This window comes from Rutilus rutilus (genome assembly GCF_951802725.1).
Source record: "Rutilus rutilus genome assembly, chromosome: 3".
Classification (NCBI taxonomy): domain Eukaryota; kingdom Metazoa; phylum Chordata; class Actinopteri; order Cypriniformes; family Leuciscidae; genus Rutilus; species Rutilus rutilus.
Window position 1 is genome coordinate 41,620,028 of NC_140211.1, and position 15,440 is coordinate 41,635,467.

At 42.8% G+C, this 15,440-nt stretch overlaps 1 protein-coding gene across 2 annotated transcripts in view; it reads right to left on the reverse strand.

Annotated features, from left to right (window-relative positions):
* Positions 1-76: 76 nt before the first annotated feature.
* LOC311287283 (solute carrier family 2, facilitated glucose transporter member 4-like) overlaps positions 77-15,440 on the reverse strand; it is a 64,520-nt gene continuing 49,156 nt past the window's right edge. For both annotated transcript variants that reach the window (XM_084404004.1, XM_084404003.1), the window contains 7 exons: positions 9,339-9,454; positions 9,021-9,183; positions 8,184-8,371; positions 7,681-7,785; positions 7,415-7,516; positions 1,356-1,559; positions 77-1,261 (listed from right to left, as the gene is read on the reverse strand). In XM_084404004.1, coding sequence (XP_084260130.1) covers positions 1,037-1,261; positions 1,356-1,559; positions 7,415-7,516; positions 7,681-7,785; positions 8,184-8,371; positions 9,021-9,183; positions 9,339-9,454 — 1,103 coding nt within the window. In that variant the 3' untranslated portion in view covers positions 77-1,036. The remainder of the gene's footprint in view (positions 1,262-1,355; positions 1,560-7,414; positions 7,517-7,680; positions 7,786-8,183; positions 8,372-9,020; positions 9,184-9,338; positions 9,455-15,440) is intronic.

The window sequence follows — 15,440 nt, forward strand, 5'->3', positions numbered from 1 at the left end:
CACTTATGCATAGCACTGTATATATATATATATATATATATATATATATAATTTTTTTTTTTTTTTTTTTCTAATATAGTGAATAAGAAATGTTCTCTATATATTAAGCACAAACAATTTCCTATGGAGTTATACATGTCTGAAATTACAAAATGTGCATGTTTTGATGTTTGATTCTGTCATTAAAATATTGAAGGTTTGAAATAACTAGTTTCTCTAATGTGTGTTGAGGATAGTATATGATATAAGCATTAAATATCTACTGGTAAAATTTTAGCTTTGTGCAAAAACTTTGAAAGCATTTGACAGTTTGTTACTAATCAGTATTAGAATGGACCCTTTTCACAGACTGTAATGATGCATTTCCGCAGTTATCAACATGCAAATATAGTAATTTTTTTTTTTTTTTTTTTTGAATACACAATGCTATACTTCCTGTTATATTATCTTGGTTGGCAGTAAATGACAAAAAATAATCAACGCTGAGGGAGTGGCAGCTAATTTTACATCTTATTCTTTTCTGACTGCTGTAATCAATCTCTGTATATTTTTCACTCTTTTGGAAAGTTAATAAAACGCTATTACGGATGTTTTTGCCTTTGCTATTAAAGCAGATAGAAATACAAAATTATATTTGCTGTTGTCTCCCATTCACCGTTTACCCAGCTATGAAGACTTCTGCTTCTCAAAACCCTGGAAATGTGAAAAGGGTCCATTATCCTAAGATAACGCTAAAATGAAAAGAACAGTCTATGATCTAGTTGTATGCAAAACCATAGCTGGCTTTGTGGTATATGGAAACCTTTGTGCAGTTAAAGTGCAGAGTTCCAAATCTCAAGTCTTGCTCCTTTTCAAACAACATTGCACTTTCTCCCAAAGTCCAACATCCTTCTTTATAATACTTAATTTCCAAAGACCACATAGTCTCTTCTGAGTAGTAATGTCTTCATGGTATGCATTTTCCTCTCCAAGCCACAAAGAACGGTAAATTGTGGTGATTCTGGCCCCCATCCACAATTTCTCTCGTTCTCAGGCTTCAGTTCTCTGTCCCATCAGATCCTAGGTAGTCTAGCTCTGTACTGTGTTTCCCTTGATCCATGTCCAGGTCCATGTCCATCATGTTTTGTGGATGACCATGGAAGGTGGCTGAGATCTGGTCAAAAGTCTTGCCTCGTGTCTCAGGAACTCGGAAGAATGTGAAGACCAGAAAGAAAAGGAGAAGCACAGCGAAGATCAGGAAAACGTATGGACCACATAGGTTCTGTGGTAAGGAGAGATTGAGTTTGATAGATTTAAGACACATTTGATATATCGGAAAATTGAAATCCAGAATATAACGTTTCCTCTGCACTTACAGCAACATACGGGAAGCCCATGCCAATGATGAAGTTGGCAGTCCAGTTGGAGCAGCCAGCTACTGCCATGGCTGCTGGTCTGGGACCTTGTGAGAAGAGTTCAGCCACAAAGAACCAAGGGATAGGACCTGGCCCTACCTCAAAGAAGGCCACAAAACCAAAAATGGCCATCATGCTAATGTAGCTCATTGATGGCACAGTCTCCTGTTAATGAACAAAGAAAAAATTGTTAATGATCCATCATCTTTTCTAAAGCAGAGAGTTTTTTTGTTTTTTTACAGTTATACCTTCTTATCTGTCTATATGCTACAAAACGTCTCGGTTACGTATGTAACCCTCGTTCCCTGAGTAGGGAACGGAGACGTTACATCGGATGACGACGAATGGGGTTTCGCTTAGAAAGCCTATCATCTTCGAGTATATAAAATGAGCCAATGGCAAAGAAATGCCATGGGTCTGCGGAATTTGCATAGCGTAACTCAGCCTCACCCTGGGGGTATATAAGGAAGTGCGCTGGCAACATGCAGATATGTCTTCGCTGAGGAGCCGAGACTGAACTCAGGCGTTCCAGCGGTACAGCGGAAGTGGCAGGGAGACGTAACGTCTCCGTTCCCTACTCAGGGAACGAGGGTTACATACGTAACCGAGACGTTCCCTTTCGTAGTCACTCCGAGTTACGTCGGATGACGACAAATGGGGTTCCCAGTGTAATCACGCCACCTCCCGACTGTCTTCCAGTGCCCTGCGTAAGTCTGAGCTCCCTGTCGTGAGACTGGCACGGACGAAGGACTCCTACTTAACACAGGAATACCAAGGTACACTGGGAAGCATATCTCAGTGGAAATATGCAATTATGCCCAACCCGAAGGGGGGGACTTGGAATACACATATGACCCCGAGGGGCTGCATATGGAGAATCACTGGGGTGTCCAGCCACAGGTGGAATATTTCAACCCCAGGGGTGGCAAGGTGGCTTGCCGAGGGAAAGACACATGCTCAAAAAGGCTTACAGTGGAAATACACATGTGGGGGTCACCCGGAGGGGGAACCATGCACATGGAGGCACCTAGCCAAGCGCGAAAGCTGCCAGTGGCATAACTCTGGCGTTGACGTCAACAGTGCTGGAGGAGACTCAGGGCTTATGAGGCTCACCTGAGGAAATATCGCACGTATCCCGTCCGTGGAGAGGAATGGCGAGCAAGCGAAGACACCTGAGCAGAATCTAGCACCGGCTAGTTGAAGCGAGTACATGAGAAGAAACTGGCTCAACTCGGAGATTGTAGAATCTCGCGAATGTGTTAGGTGTCGCCCAGCCTGCAGCTCTGCAGATGTCTGTTAGCGAGGCGCCATGCGCTAGAGCCCAAGAGGATGCCACATTCCGGGTGGAGTGGGCCGTCACACCAAGGGGGCACGGTCGACCTTGCTGCTGGTAAGCCAAAGCAATGGCGTCCACTATCCAGTGAGACAACCTTTGCTTTGAGAGAGCCTTTCCCTTCAGCTTCCCACCATGACAGACAAAGAGCTGGTCTGAGGTCCTGAAACACTGCGTTCTGTCAACGTAAGCACGGAGGGCGCGTACTGGACAGAGCAGTGCCAAGGCTGGGTCTGCCTCCTCCAAGGGCAGCGCTTGCAGGTTCACCACCTGGTCTCGAAAGGGTGTGGTGGGAACCTTGGGCACATATCCAGGCCGGGGTCTCAGGATCACGTGAGAGTTAGCCGGTCCAAATTCCAGGCACGCTTCGTCAACCGAAAATGCCTGCAGGTCCCCTACCCTCTTGATGGAGGCCAATGCAACCAGGAGCGCTGTCTTCATTGACAGGAACTTAAGCTCCACTGATTGCAGAGGCTCAAAGGGAGCACTCTGCAGGGCAGTTAAAACCACTGAGAGGTCCCAAGAGGGTACGAGGGGAGGACGAGGAGGATGCAGTCTCCTCGCTCCCCTCAGGAACCTGACGATCAGGTCGTGCTTTCCCAAGGACTTACCATCAACTGCGTCGTGATGTGCGGCAATGGCGGCAACATACACTTTCAGGGTGGAGGGAGACAGCGTTCGCTCCAACCCTTCTTGCAGGAAGGAAAGCACGACACTGATGGGGCATTTCGTGGGTTCTAGATGTTTAGAAGAACACCAGTTGACGAAGAGGTTCCACTTCAACGCATAGGCATGTCTCGTGGACGAAGCTCTAGCGGAAGTGATGGTAGCCACCACCGCTGGTGGTAGGGTACTCAAACCTACCTCGTCCCGTCCAGGAGCCAAACGTGGAGGTTCCAAAGATCGGGATGAGGGTGCCATAAAGTGCCCCGTCCCTGAGAAAGCAGGTCCTTCCTCAGAGGAATTGGCCAGGGAGGTGCTGTCGCGAGGAGTACTAGTTCTGGGAACCAAGTGCGGATGTGCCAATACGGGGCAACCAATATTACCTGCTCCTCGTCCTCCCTGATCTTGCGCAAGGTCTGCGCAAGAAGGCTCACTGGGGGAAACGCATACTTGCGTAGGCCCCGCGGCCAGCTGTGCGCCAGTCCATCCGTGCCGAGCGTGCCCTAGGTCAGGGAATAATACAGGTCGCAGTGGGACGAGTCGTGGGAGGCAAACAGATCTACCTGTGCGTCCCTGAACTGATCCCAAATCAGCTGGACCGACTGGGGATGGAGTCTCCATTCTCCAGCGAGAGGCCGAAGCCGAGACAGCTCGTCGGCCGCCTGGTTCAGGTCTCCCGGGATATAAATGGCTCGAAGCGACCTCAGATGCTTCTGACTCCATATGAGGAGGTGGCGGGCGAGTTGCGACATATGGCGGGAGCGTAGACCACCTTGTCGGTTGATGTACGCTACTGTCGCGGTATTGTCTGATCGGACTAGTACGTGTTGGCCCCTGAGCAACGCACGGAAGCGGTGCAGGGCGAGACGTACAGCCAGCAACTCGAGGCAATTGACATGCCAAAGGCGCTGGGGTCCTGTCCAGGAGCCCGCGGCAGCATGACCATTGCACATGGCACCCCAACCCGTGGCAGACGCATCCGTTGATACAACAACATGCCTGGAAGCTCGTTCTAAGGGAACTCCGGCCCGTAGAAAATTGAGGTTCGACCACGGGGAGAAGGTCTGACAGCAGGTCGGAGTCACTGGGACTCGGAGCGTGCCGTGTTGCCATGCCCACCTCGGGACTCGATCGCGAAGCCAAAGCTGAAGCGGTCTCATATGAAGCAATCCGAGCGGCGTTACTGCGGCTGCGGATGCCATATGCCCCAGGAGCCTCTGAAAAAGTTTCAGTGGAACCGTACTCCTGCCCTCGAACTGACGAAGGCAAGTCAGCAGTGACTGCGCGCGCTCGCTCGTAAGCTGCGCGCACATGGCGACCGAGTCGATCTCCATACAGAGAAAAGAGATCCTCTGCACTGGGCAGAGTTTGCTCTTCTCCCAGTTGACCCGAAGGCCCAAACGAGCTAGGTGCCGGAGCACAAGGTCCCTGTGTTCGCAAACCTGGTCTCGCGAGTGAGCTAGGATCAGCCAGTCGTCGAGATAGTTCAGGATGCGAACCCCGTGTTCTCGTAGGGGAACAAGGGCTGCCTCGACGACCTTCGTGAAGACGCGAGGAGACAGGGCTAGCCCGAAAGGGAGAACCGCGTACTGGTATGCCTGCCCCTCGAAAGCAAACCGAAGAAATGGTCTGTGTCGAGGAAGAATGGAGACATGAAAGTAGGCGTCCTTCAGGTCGATCGCTGCAAACCAGTCCTGTGGTCGTACGCATTCGAAAAGGCGTTTGGCCGTGAGCATCCTGAACGGCAGCCTGTGAAGGGAGCGGTTCAGGACGCGCAGGTCCAGGATAGGTCGTAATCCACCGGATTTCTTCGGTACAATGAAGTAGGGGCTGTAGAAGCCGGACTTCATTTCGGCTGGAGGGACAGTCTCGATCGCACCCTTCGCCAGTAGGGTGGCGACCTCCGCTCTCATGACAGGGGCATTGCCACCGACCATAGTGAAGCGGACTCCCCTGAAGCGGGGAGGAGACCGCGCGAACTGAATCGCGCTGCGCTACCGAAGCAGCGGGCCGCCGGGGCAGGACGTGTTTGAGAGCCTCAGTCTGCTTCTGGGCAGTCGAGAACTGCTGGGCAAAGTCCTCGATTGCTCTGCCGAAGAGGCCAGCCTGGGATATGGGGGTGTCGAGGAACCGGGTCCGCTCGGCCTCCCGCATATCGGCCAGGTTGAGCCACAGGTGTCGTTCCTGGACCACACAAGTGGACATCACCTGACCCAGCGAGCGTGCGGTCACCTTCGTCTCCCGGAGAGCGAGGTCGGTGGCGGCACGCAACTCATGAAAGAGTGCTAGGTCAGTCCTCCCCTCGTGCATGTCACGTAACAACTGGGCCTGGTAGACCTGCAGTGTCGCCATGGCATGCAGTGAGGAGGCCGCCAGCCCCGCAGCTCTATAGGTCTTCGCCACGAGGGTGGAGGAGAACCTACAGGCCTTGGAGGGGTGCTTTGGGTCGCCACGGGAAGAAGCACTCTGAGGACACAGTTGCATCGCAACAGAGCGTTCAACCTGGGGAACCCCAGTGTACCCTTTGGCAGCCGCCTGATCGAGAGGAGGCAAGGCGGAGGAGGTCGCCGAGCGATCACGGGAAGACAATGGTGCCTTCCAGGACCTCGTGACCTCCTCATGCACATCCGGGAAGAAAGGCATTGGGGTTGGGCGGCGACGAGGGTCAGCGGCCGCTCCCAAAAACCAATCATCCAGCCGCGAGCGCACTGGACCAGGTGGCGGGGACCACTCTAGACCAATGGCCGCGGCTGCCCGGGAAAGCATGGCCATCAGCTCGGGATCAGACTCGGGCAATGCTGGAACACCCGAGGGTGGCAGCACAGCCGAATCGTCACTTCCCAAGGACTCCTGCCCACCTTGTGATGCAGCGATCGACATACGGTCTTCCTCTGGAGCGCCGAATGAGACCTGCGGCAAGTCAGAGGACTGTACTGCAGGCTCATTCGGAACACTCGCGGGTTGCACAGTGCTAGAGGGGGGTGCGGAGCGTGGAATAGTCGGCGCTTGGTTCCACACCGTAACCCTCAGGTCACCCTGGCCGCCGGCCGAAGTATCAGCTCTCGTGGAGCTCGTAGATCGGGGTGCGGATGAGGGGACTCTACCACGAAGGTCATTGAGTCTCGACCGCAACCGTGCGATGGGCATGTTCCCGCAATGGGAACATGACTCATCCACAAACGCTGCCTTAGCGTGCTCGACACCCAGACACACAAGACAGCGATTGTGCCCATCAGAGTCAGACACATAGAGACCGCAACCAGAAATGCACGGGCGAGGCATCTTTAAAAAGACGTGCCGCGTGCAATGCTCTTTTGTGAAAGGAGATTTCTCCGCAAGTGTTGAAGCGACCAGGGAGATGAACACACACACTCTGTCAAATCACTGCACAGATAAGCAGGGAATGTGCACTCGCTGGAACTCGCTGTCACACCAACACCTGGAGAGAGGCTCGTCTCGAAGAGAATGAAGAGATGAACTCAGAATTGGCTGTGGAGTGAAGAATCAACTTGGCTCCGAAGCGAAAACATATCTGCATGTTGCCAGCGCACTTCCTTATATACCCCCAGGGTGGGGCGGAGTTACGCTATGCAAATTCCGCAGACCCATGGCATTTCTTTGCCATTGGCTCGTTTTCTATACTCGAAGATGATAGGCTTTCTAAGCGAAACCCCATTCGTCGTCATCCGACGTAACTCGGAGTGACTACGAAAGGGAACAACAGTTCATACTCTGTCATTTTCCACATTTGAAAGATTCAAGTTGGACCAGACATTAAAAAGTGATGATAATTTTGACAGCATTCACTGACAAGGAAAAATGTTAAACAAATGTATTTGATCATTTTACAACCAGCCTTCTGACTTTGTCAAGTGATTTTCTCTAAATTAAGAGTACTTTTTCCAGTAACTATTTATATGCAAATAGTTAAAAGGGTAATACGAAGTAAAAACAACAACAATATATTTGCCATATATTTTGCCATCCAAAAAATCATTTTTCCTGATTAGTATTTTGGGTGTACCAGTAATGTGAGGGCAATTGTCATGATGATGGCACAGATACACATTCCAGCAAGTCCAAGCATGTGGAGTGTCCGGCGACCCATCCGCTCGACCAGGAAGACCTGTAGATTGAACAAGTGAGCAATAGACAGTGAGTGGCATCACATAATAATTTGTAGTTTGGCTTGGTTCATGCTAATAATGTTGTTCATATTGTTTTAATTATTTATTATTATTATTTTTTTAAATATTATATATTAATTATAAAAAAAACATTATAACATACCGAGACTATAGTGAAAGCACAATTGACAACTCCAGCACCTATGGTGGCGTAAACCGGACTCTCCACCCCAGCCTTCTTGAAGATGTCAGTAGAATAATAGAAGATCTGAACAGTGAAATGCAAGAGCAAGTGTGAGAATTGTTTCAAAAACATGTCGCACACAAATTCAGTTTGTTTCAATTTACTGTTCTAAAAAAAAACATCTTTACTGCCATAAATGAAAATGTATTAAAAGTCTTCTTTTCCCTTAATGGTGATAAATGATTACATTTAAACATTAATCGTTTAGCCCAACACTTTTTTGCGCCACCATATTACGAAGGGTCAGTTACATTTACATTAAGTAATTTTAGAAAACTAATTCAGGTAATGGAGCAAAGGTACTCAAACCCTGTAGAAGAGCTGCATTCAACTTTTTTTTTTTAAACTTTAAACTAATCTCAGGTCATCTTTCTTTTTTTAGATCACTGAGCAAATTTTTTTTTGACAACTGCAGCACTCACAGCATTAACTCCTGACAGCTGCTGAGAGAGCTGCAGCATGATAGAGATGATAATGGGCTGCCGGTACAGATGAGAGCGAAAGAGCTCAGGAATGGACACTTTCCTCTCCATTTCCATCCTCCTCTTTTCCTCCTTCATCTCAGCCAAGTCATCACTGACCTCCAGACGGCCAGTCAGACGCCGCAAAGCTGAAGAAGAGAGGAAATAAGCTGAAGTGCTCATTGTGTATTTAGTTTACCATTTAAAAATTCTTAAATTATATTAAAAGTAGGCCTACATACTAATTACAAATATTTGTGATATGAGATATAGGTTAAACAAATGTTCCAAGAAGATGCTCTTTGGTTGGGTTTCAAACATTTTTTAGGAAAAAAAATCCAGTCCAAAATAGTTAAAAAGCCTTCATTTACATCATGGCTCACACTAGAAACAATAAAAAGGACTAAAACACTGCATACTGATGCATTTTGGCCATTCAGCCTTCCTCAGAGTTTGTCAGGGGCACCAGGGTGCAATTTTTTGTCATTTCTTAATGTTTCTAGTGTGAGCCATGATGTACATAATGGCTTTTAACTGTTTTGAACTGGAAGAACTGCCTTGGATTTTTTTCACAAAATGTACAGTATATATGTTCAGACATCTCAAATGCTTTGTATGGCACTGCTCCTCTGCACCTTCTCAGCATGAAGTGGTTGGTATTCATATTTATTCATTGGGGCACATTTATGCAGGAAAACCCATATGGTATGAAAGTTGATTAACATTTTATGTAAAATATGCAGTGGTTCATGGGGACATTAATGCACCAAACTGTAGAAATGACCCATGACTCCTCACCGCTCTTTGCATGGTGCTCTTGGCAGCGGATGATATAGAGGAAGCGCGGGCTCTCTGGACAGAAAGGCAACAGCGTCATCTGCAGGACTGTAGGTAGAACTGTAACACCCAGCAAAACCGGCCACAGCTGCTCATTGCCCAACAGAGACTCCAGCCCTAAGATCTGAAGAGAAGATCATGACATTGATAATGAGAAATGAGTGAAGAAAAAAAATATTGCAAATGAAATAATAAATGACTGGAGTCTCAGTAGTTATGAGCTCAAAAGAATTTTGAAAATTAATATAAAGGGGAAAAAACAACTTAAGTTTACTGTACCTGGGCGATAAGAATGCCTGTGACGATGGCCAGCTGGTGCAGGGTGCCCAGAGCTCCTCTTAGACTGGTAGGGGCAATCTCACCCACATACATTGGCACCAATCCCGATGCCAACCCTTATGAAGAAAAAGAAAAACGAGTTCTCTGATTATAAACAGTAAAATTGTAATTAATTCCTGTGACGACAAAAAAATTTCAGCAGCTATTACTACTTGTCTTCAGTAGGGGTGAGTGGGGCACAACGTAACGCAGGGCTAGTTGTAACACACTTGTTTTAAAATACTTCCACACTAGCATGACGAAAGTGTTTTTACTAGTTGCCATATCAACACTATATAGAGAAAAAATTGCACCAAAATTCTGAAATATTTGGAAGATATCACTGAACATTTATTTAACCATAGCAAAAGTAAATTTCTAACTTATGTAAATTTTTCATCTCTATTTTTGTGTTTATTTAAAATTAGACAAATCTGATATTATTTTAATCTCCAATATGTTATTTAACAGTTGAGATAGTCATTTAATGCTTTGTTCAGTAGCAGAAGACACTAGCAGGGTGGGGCACATTACACTGTTACAATGTGCCCCTATTAGAACTATGAAATATTCTATTCTATACTTTTATGAATTCTATTGAAAAAACATGAGAAAAAGGTGAATAAAGACTGAGAGTCAATGTTCAGAAATTATTAATTATTATTATGTTTTGAACTATGTTGTATAGCTGTGTTTTCCGGTGTGTTCGTTGTCAAACTCAATTATTTATTTTATTTTTTATTAAAAAATGCCATTATTTAATATGAAAAAGTTAATAATTGTATTTTATTGAGAAAATATTTTAGTTTGTCTGATCAGATAACATTTTAAGCTGTCATATGGTCATGTTACAATGCGCCCCACCTATGGGGAATGTTGTCACAAGTCACTTCCCTTCTTTTGGGGTATATCAAGAAAATAAGTATACACTGGATTAATAAAACAAAATCATATAATTGTACTAGACATGTGGGAAATTAATGTGGGAAAAAATTTATACTCTGAACCCTAAGTAGATTTACACAAACTGAAAAAAGTCAAAAAGTCTCTCCCCTATCACATGTACCTTTTAAAAATGCATGTGCATATTCATCGTTTTCACAGATTTACGTTTTTGAAGTTTACATGGAAATCGTAACGTAAAAAAAAAAAAAAAAAAAAAAAACGTGCACCTTAGAACCTATTTCAAAGTTTGCGTTCTCGAGCCACCAAACACCGTTGTTGTGCGGGTGAGCGTCTGGAGCACGTTGGAGGTTTTCTGTTTAAGCGTCACCTAAGCTAATAACTAATGCTCTTTGCAACGGAAGTGAATCAATCAAAAACTTACTTTAGCTAGACAATAACTTAATTCTAGAGCTGCTGTAAAGCCAAAACAATCTCTATTATTTTCATTTCCTATTATCACTGTAAAGCTGCTTTGAAACAATCTTGTTAAAAGCGCTATATAAATGAAGGTGACTTGACTTGACTTTTAGTAGTGGTGAGTGACTGACACCATGTGATTGGACTCGTCTGGTGTCAGCTGCACCCTGATACTGCTGCCATACATTTCCATCCCAGTGCAATGAACCCATTCTATTGAAGTGATGCACAACACAGCAAGAAAACCAAGCCAGCACAGACCTTTCCCTGTAACAATCTACAGTATCTCCCTGAATCCCCTGCTATTGCAACCCTCCTATATTTTTTCTATTTTAAATAATTTATTTATAAATGCCAAGATTATAAATAAAATAGGTAACACTGGATTTTGAGTCTAAATCCAAAACACTTGAGTCTATACAAATTCACAACTTTGCATCTTGCATCAGAAAATCAATCATACAACTAATACATCAATTATCATTTTCAACAATTGAGATGTCTTAACAGCTTTACGATTGCTCTGTATTGAAGTCAGAGAATCGTAAAAAAAACCTTTAACTCAGTGGAAAATAGTCTACCATTTGGTAAAATTAACATATATTTTGCTTTGTGTATATGATATTTCCTAAATAAAAAAATAAAAATTGTTATATTATCCATTTCCAATAAACCGGTATCACAATCCATAAACAAGACCATTGCATCAGTTATTGTGACAAATTTGTAAAACACCTCAAAAATAAACATAGAAACTTTGGACCATAACAACTTGGTATACTTACAACTAAAAAATAAATGTACAATTGTTTCTGTTTCCTCTTTACAAAAACAACATACTGGAGAAACCCCTTCTTTAAACTTACTGATAAAATCATTACATGGATAATATCTATTTATTATTTTAAAGTGAGTTTCTTTGACTTTATTAGGAACATATTTATTCATATTTATTATACATATTTATTAATATCTGACCACAGATTCTGAAAAAGAAGAGAATGAAATGGAACTGTTTCCATTTCATCAATGCCTTAGGTGAAATGCTTTTTTCTGTAGTTAATATTTTTCTAATATAAATATTATTACATTTTTTATCCTTAATAGAAAGGCCTCCAACAGTGAGAGTCGGAAGAGAACCAATTACATAATTATATATCTTTTCAATTTTGATAAGGTGAAGTAGTAAATATTTTTTTTTCTTTTTTTTTTTACGTTTTAAATATTCTTTTGAAGAACCATATGTCCCAAAATTATTAACAAATTCAGTGTAATTATATAGGTCTCCTGACTGATTTAATAAGTCTGTAACAAAAATGAAACCTTTTTCAAACCACTCACTCCAAAATAAAGTCTTGTTTTTGAATCATATATATCAGGGGTGGGCAACTTCGGTCCTGGAGGGCCACTGTCCTACAGAGTTTAGCTCCAACCCTGAAAAAATCACCTGCCTGTAATTTTCTAGTAATCCTGAGGGCCTTGATTAGCTTGTTCAGGTGTGTTTGATTAGGGTTGAAGCTAAACTCTGTAGGACAGTGGCCCTCCAGGACCGAAGTTGCCCACCCCTGATATATATTGATTATTCCAAATAACACATCAGGGATGGGGAGTAAAATTGTGTTTGTAGACTAACTTCCACGCATCCAAAGCTTGTTTGTGAAAATTAGACAACTTAATTGGGAGTTTAGTGCATTTAAAATCACAAGCAAGTAAAAAATTAAGACCACCACATTTATTATAGACTAGCTTGGGGATAAAGAACCATGGAACATTCTTCTCACAAAGACAGTGCTTGATCCAGTTCATTTTAAACATATTATTAATGGTTTCAAAATCTAAAGCATTTAATCCTCCTTCTGATACACTTCTAATTATGGTTTTCCTTTTATGGTTTGTCTTGCCTCTCCAGATAAATTTAAATATAATTTTGTCAATTGCTGTACACATTTTAGAATCTACATAAAGAGCTAATGCAGGATATATAAGTCTGGAGATCCCTCAGCCTTGGAAATCAAAACACGACCTTGAATAGATCAATTTCTTTGGAGCCAACAGTTAAAAATATTTCTTGTTTTTTGTAGTCTTTGTGAAAAAAGTTCTGTAATTCTCCCTGAGGCTGATTTGCTAATTACAATAACCAAGTATCTGACTACCTGTTTCACCTGTAATCCAGATATACTAGAATCGTTCAGATGGTGAACAGCCATAATCTCACTCTTAGACTGGTTCACTGATAGACCAGAGGCATCAGAGAACAGTTCAAGTGCCTCTAGAATAACAGGGACCTGATCTTTGTTATTTCAGAAATAAACAAGTATCATTGGTGAGTTGACTAATAGTTAAAGTGAAATCACCTATCTCAATACCTTTAATTTGAGAGCAATGAGCAGTGTAAAGATGTAAAGTTTCAGACACTAATAAAAATCAAAACGGGGAAATAGGGCATCCCTGTCTAATGCCTCTTTAGATAACGAAACTTTGGATGTACCGCCCGATAAAGAAACACTACTTGAGATATTGTTATAAAATGTGTGGACGTAGAACTTGATACATGAAATTGTGCTCCACGGTATCAAAAGCCTTATAAAAATCTAAAAACAAAATAAGAGCTTCCTCATTTACCAGATATGAATAATCTAGAAGATCTAACACCAGTCTGATGTTATTTGAAATATGTCTTCCTTTCATAAATCCAGACTGGGTGACAGAAATGATTTCCTCCAAACATGGTTTTAACCTATTTGCATACAGCAACGCTAATAATTTGTAATCTGAGTTAAGTAGCGTAATTGGGCGCCAGTTATCTAAGTGCAACACGTCTTTATTAGGTTTTGGAATTAGTGTAATAACTCCCTGTTTCATAGATTCTGTAAGTTCTCCATTTGTTGCACACTCATTAAACACATTCAAAATAAACTCTCTAATATCTTCCCAAAAAACTCTGTAAAACTCAAAAGGCAAACCATCAGGTCCTGGGCTTTTGTTGAAAGGAGTATTTTTTAATGATATTATCTAATTCATTTAATGACATCTCCTCTTCACACAGGTTTTTGTTATTTATACTTACACATTGAATGAAGGGTTGTATCTTACAAAAAAATAAAGCACTGGAATTAGGGTTAAAGGATGATGTATATAGTTTTTATATGTTTTATATGTTATCTGATACAACAGTGTCATCAATATACAAAGAGGATATTTTTTTACGTTTTTTTTCAAGGATAAACTTTCTTTCTCTGCACACTGGAGATTTTGCCCTCATTACATAGTTAAATAATTATCTTTGCCTTTATTCAGTTGTAGACGGGACAGAAAGCAAAGTTCAAAGGATGAGGAGGGATTCAAACTTGTGTCGCTTGAAGCAAAACTGGACTAGGCCTACATGTCGTTGTGCTACCCAAATTAGACTATTGGCTCTGACAGAATTAAATAATTCTAAATTATTAAAGAAATTTAATTCTGTTTAGATAGCATCCAAGACTCTTTAATTAAATTCCACTGTGTACAAATATGAAACACATTCAGCAAAGAGTTACTGATAAATCAAGACTGTGGGCCTCATTTATAGAATGTTGCATAGAAACCGTCCTACCTTTGATATTACGGTCATTTCTCAAATGTGCGTACGTGTGATTCAGAGAACGAATGGCCAAAAAACGCACGTACGCCTCTCTTTTAGATGTAAAATCTGTAAATCGCAAATGTTCTTGAAATTGTGCAGAGCTGAATGGTTTCAGATTTCCACTTTTTAAACCAGTCAAAAACCAGTCAAAAAACGTCCAAATCCTTTACTTAAAGGGTTAGTTCACCCAAAAATGAAAATTATGTCATTAATGACTCACCCTCATGTCGTTCCAAGCCCGTAAAACCTCCGTTCATCTTCAGAACACAGTTTAAGATATTTTAGATTTAGTCCGAGAGCTTTCTGTCCCTCCATTGAAAATGTATGTACGGTATACTGTCCATGTCCGGAAAGGTAAAAAAAACATCATCAAAGTAGTCCATGTGACATCAGTGGGTTAGTTAGAATTTTTTGAAGCATCGAAAATACATTTTGGTCCAAAAATAACAAAACCTACGACTTTATTCAGCATTGTATTCTCTTCCGGGTCTGTTGTCAATCCGCGTTCACGACTCAGCAGTGACGCTGCTGACGTAAGACGCTGCTGATGTGTTATCTGGTGCGCCCGAGCTTCGTTTACAGTCTGAGGGAGACGCACGCTGTATTCAAGCTATTCTACATTGTTTGTATTTTGGTATTGCTATATTTTTTAAAATGGTGCGTAAGTGTGCATGTCAGCAACATTGCGGAGTCAAAAAATTCTAACTAACCCACTGATGTCACATTGACTACTTTGATGATGTCTTTATTACCTTTCTGGACATGGACAGTATGTCGCTAATAAAGATTTGATGGATGACGATTGAAATGAAGGTAAAGACGATTACAGTGACATAGTTGAACATTGGGAATGCTTGCGCATTAATGTCCGTTATTGATGCAGAAAAAAAAAAACATGTTTGTGCACTCTCGGCTCATTTATTGCTATAACATTGTATTTCTGCATTAACACAGTTCAATATATTCACGTAGTTGTCAAAATGAATGTACTGTCTGTGAGTGTTATATAACGGATGCCCGCCGAAGAAGCGTGTTTTAGAGAAGTTTGTGAGGATCCGTGGGCACCTGCCGCTCCAAAC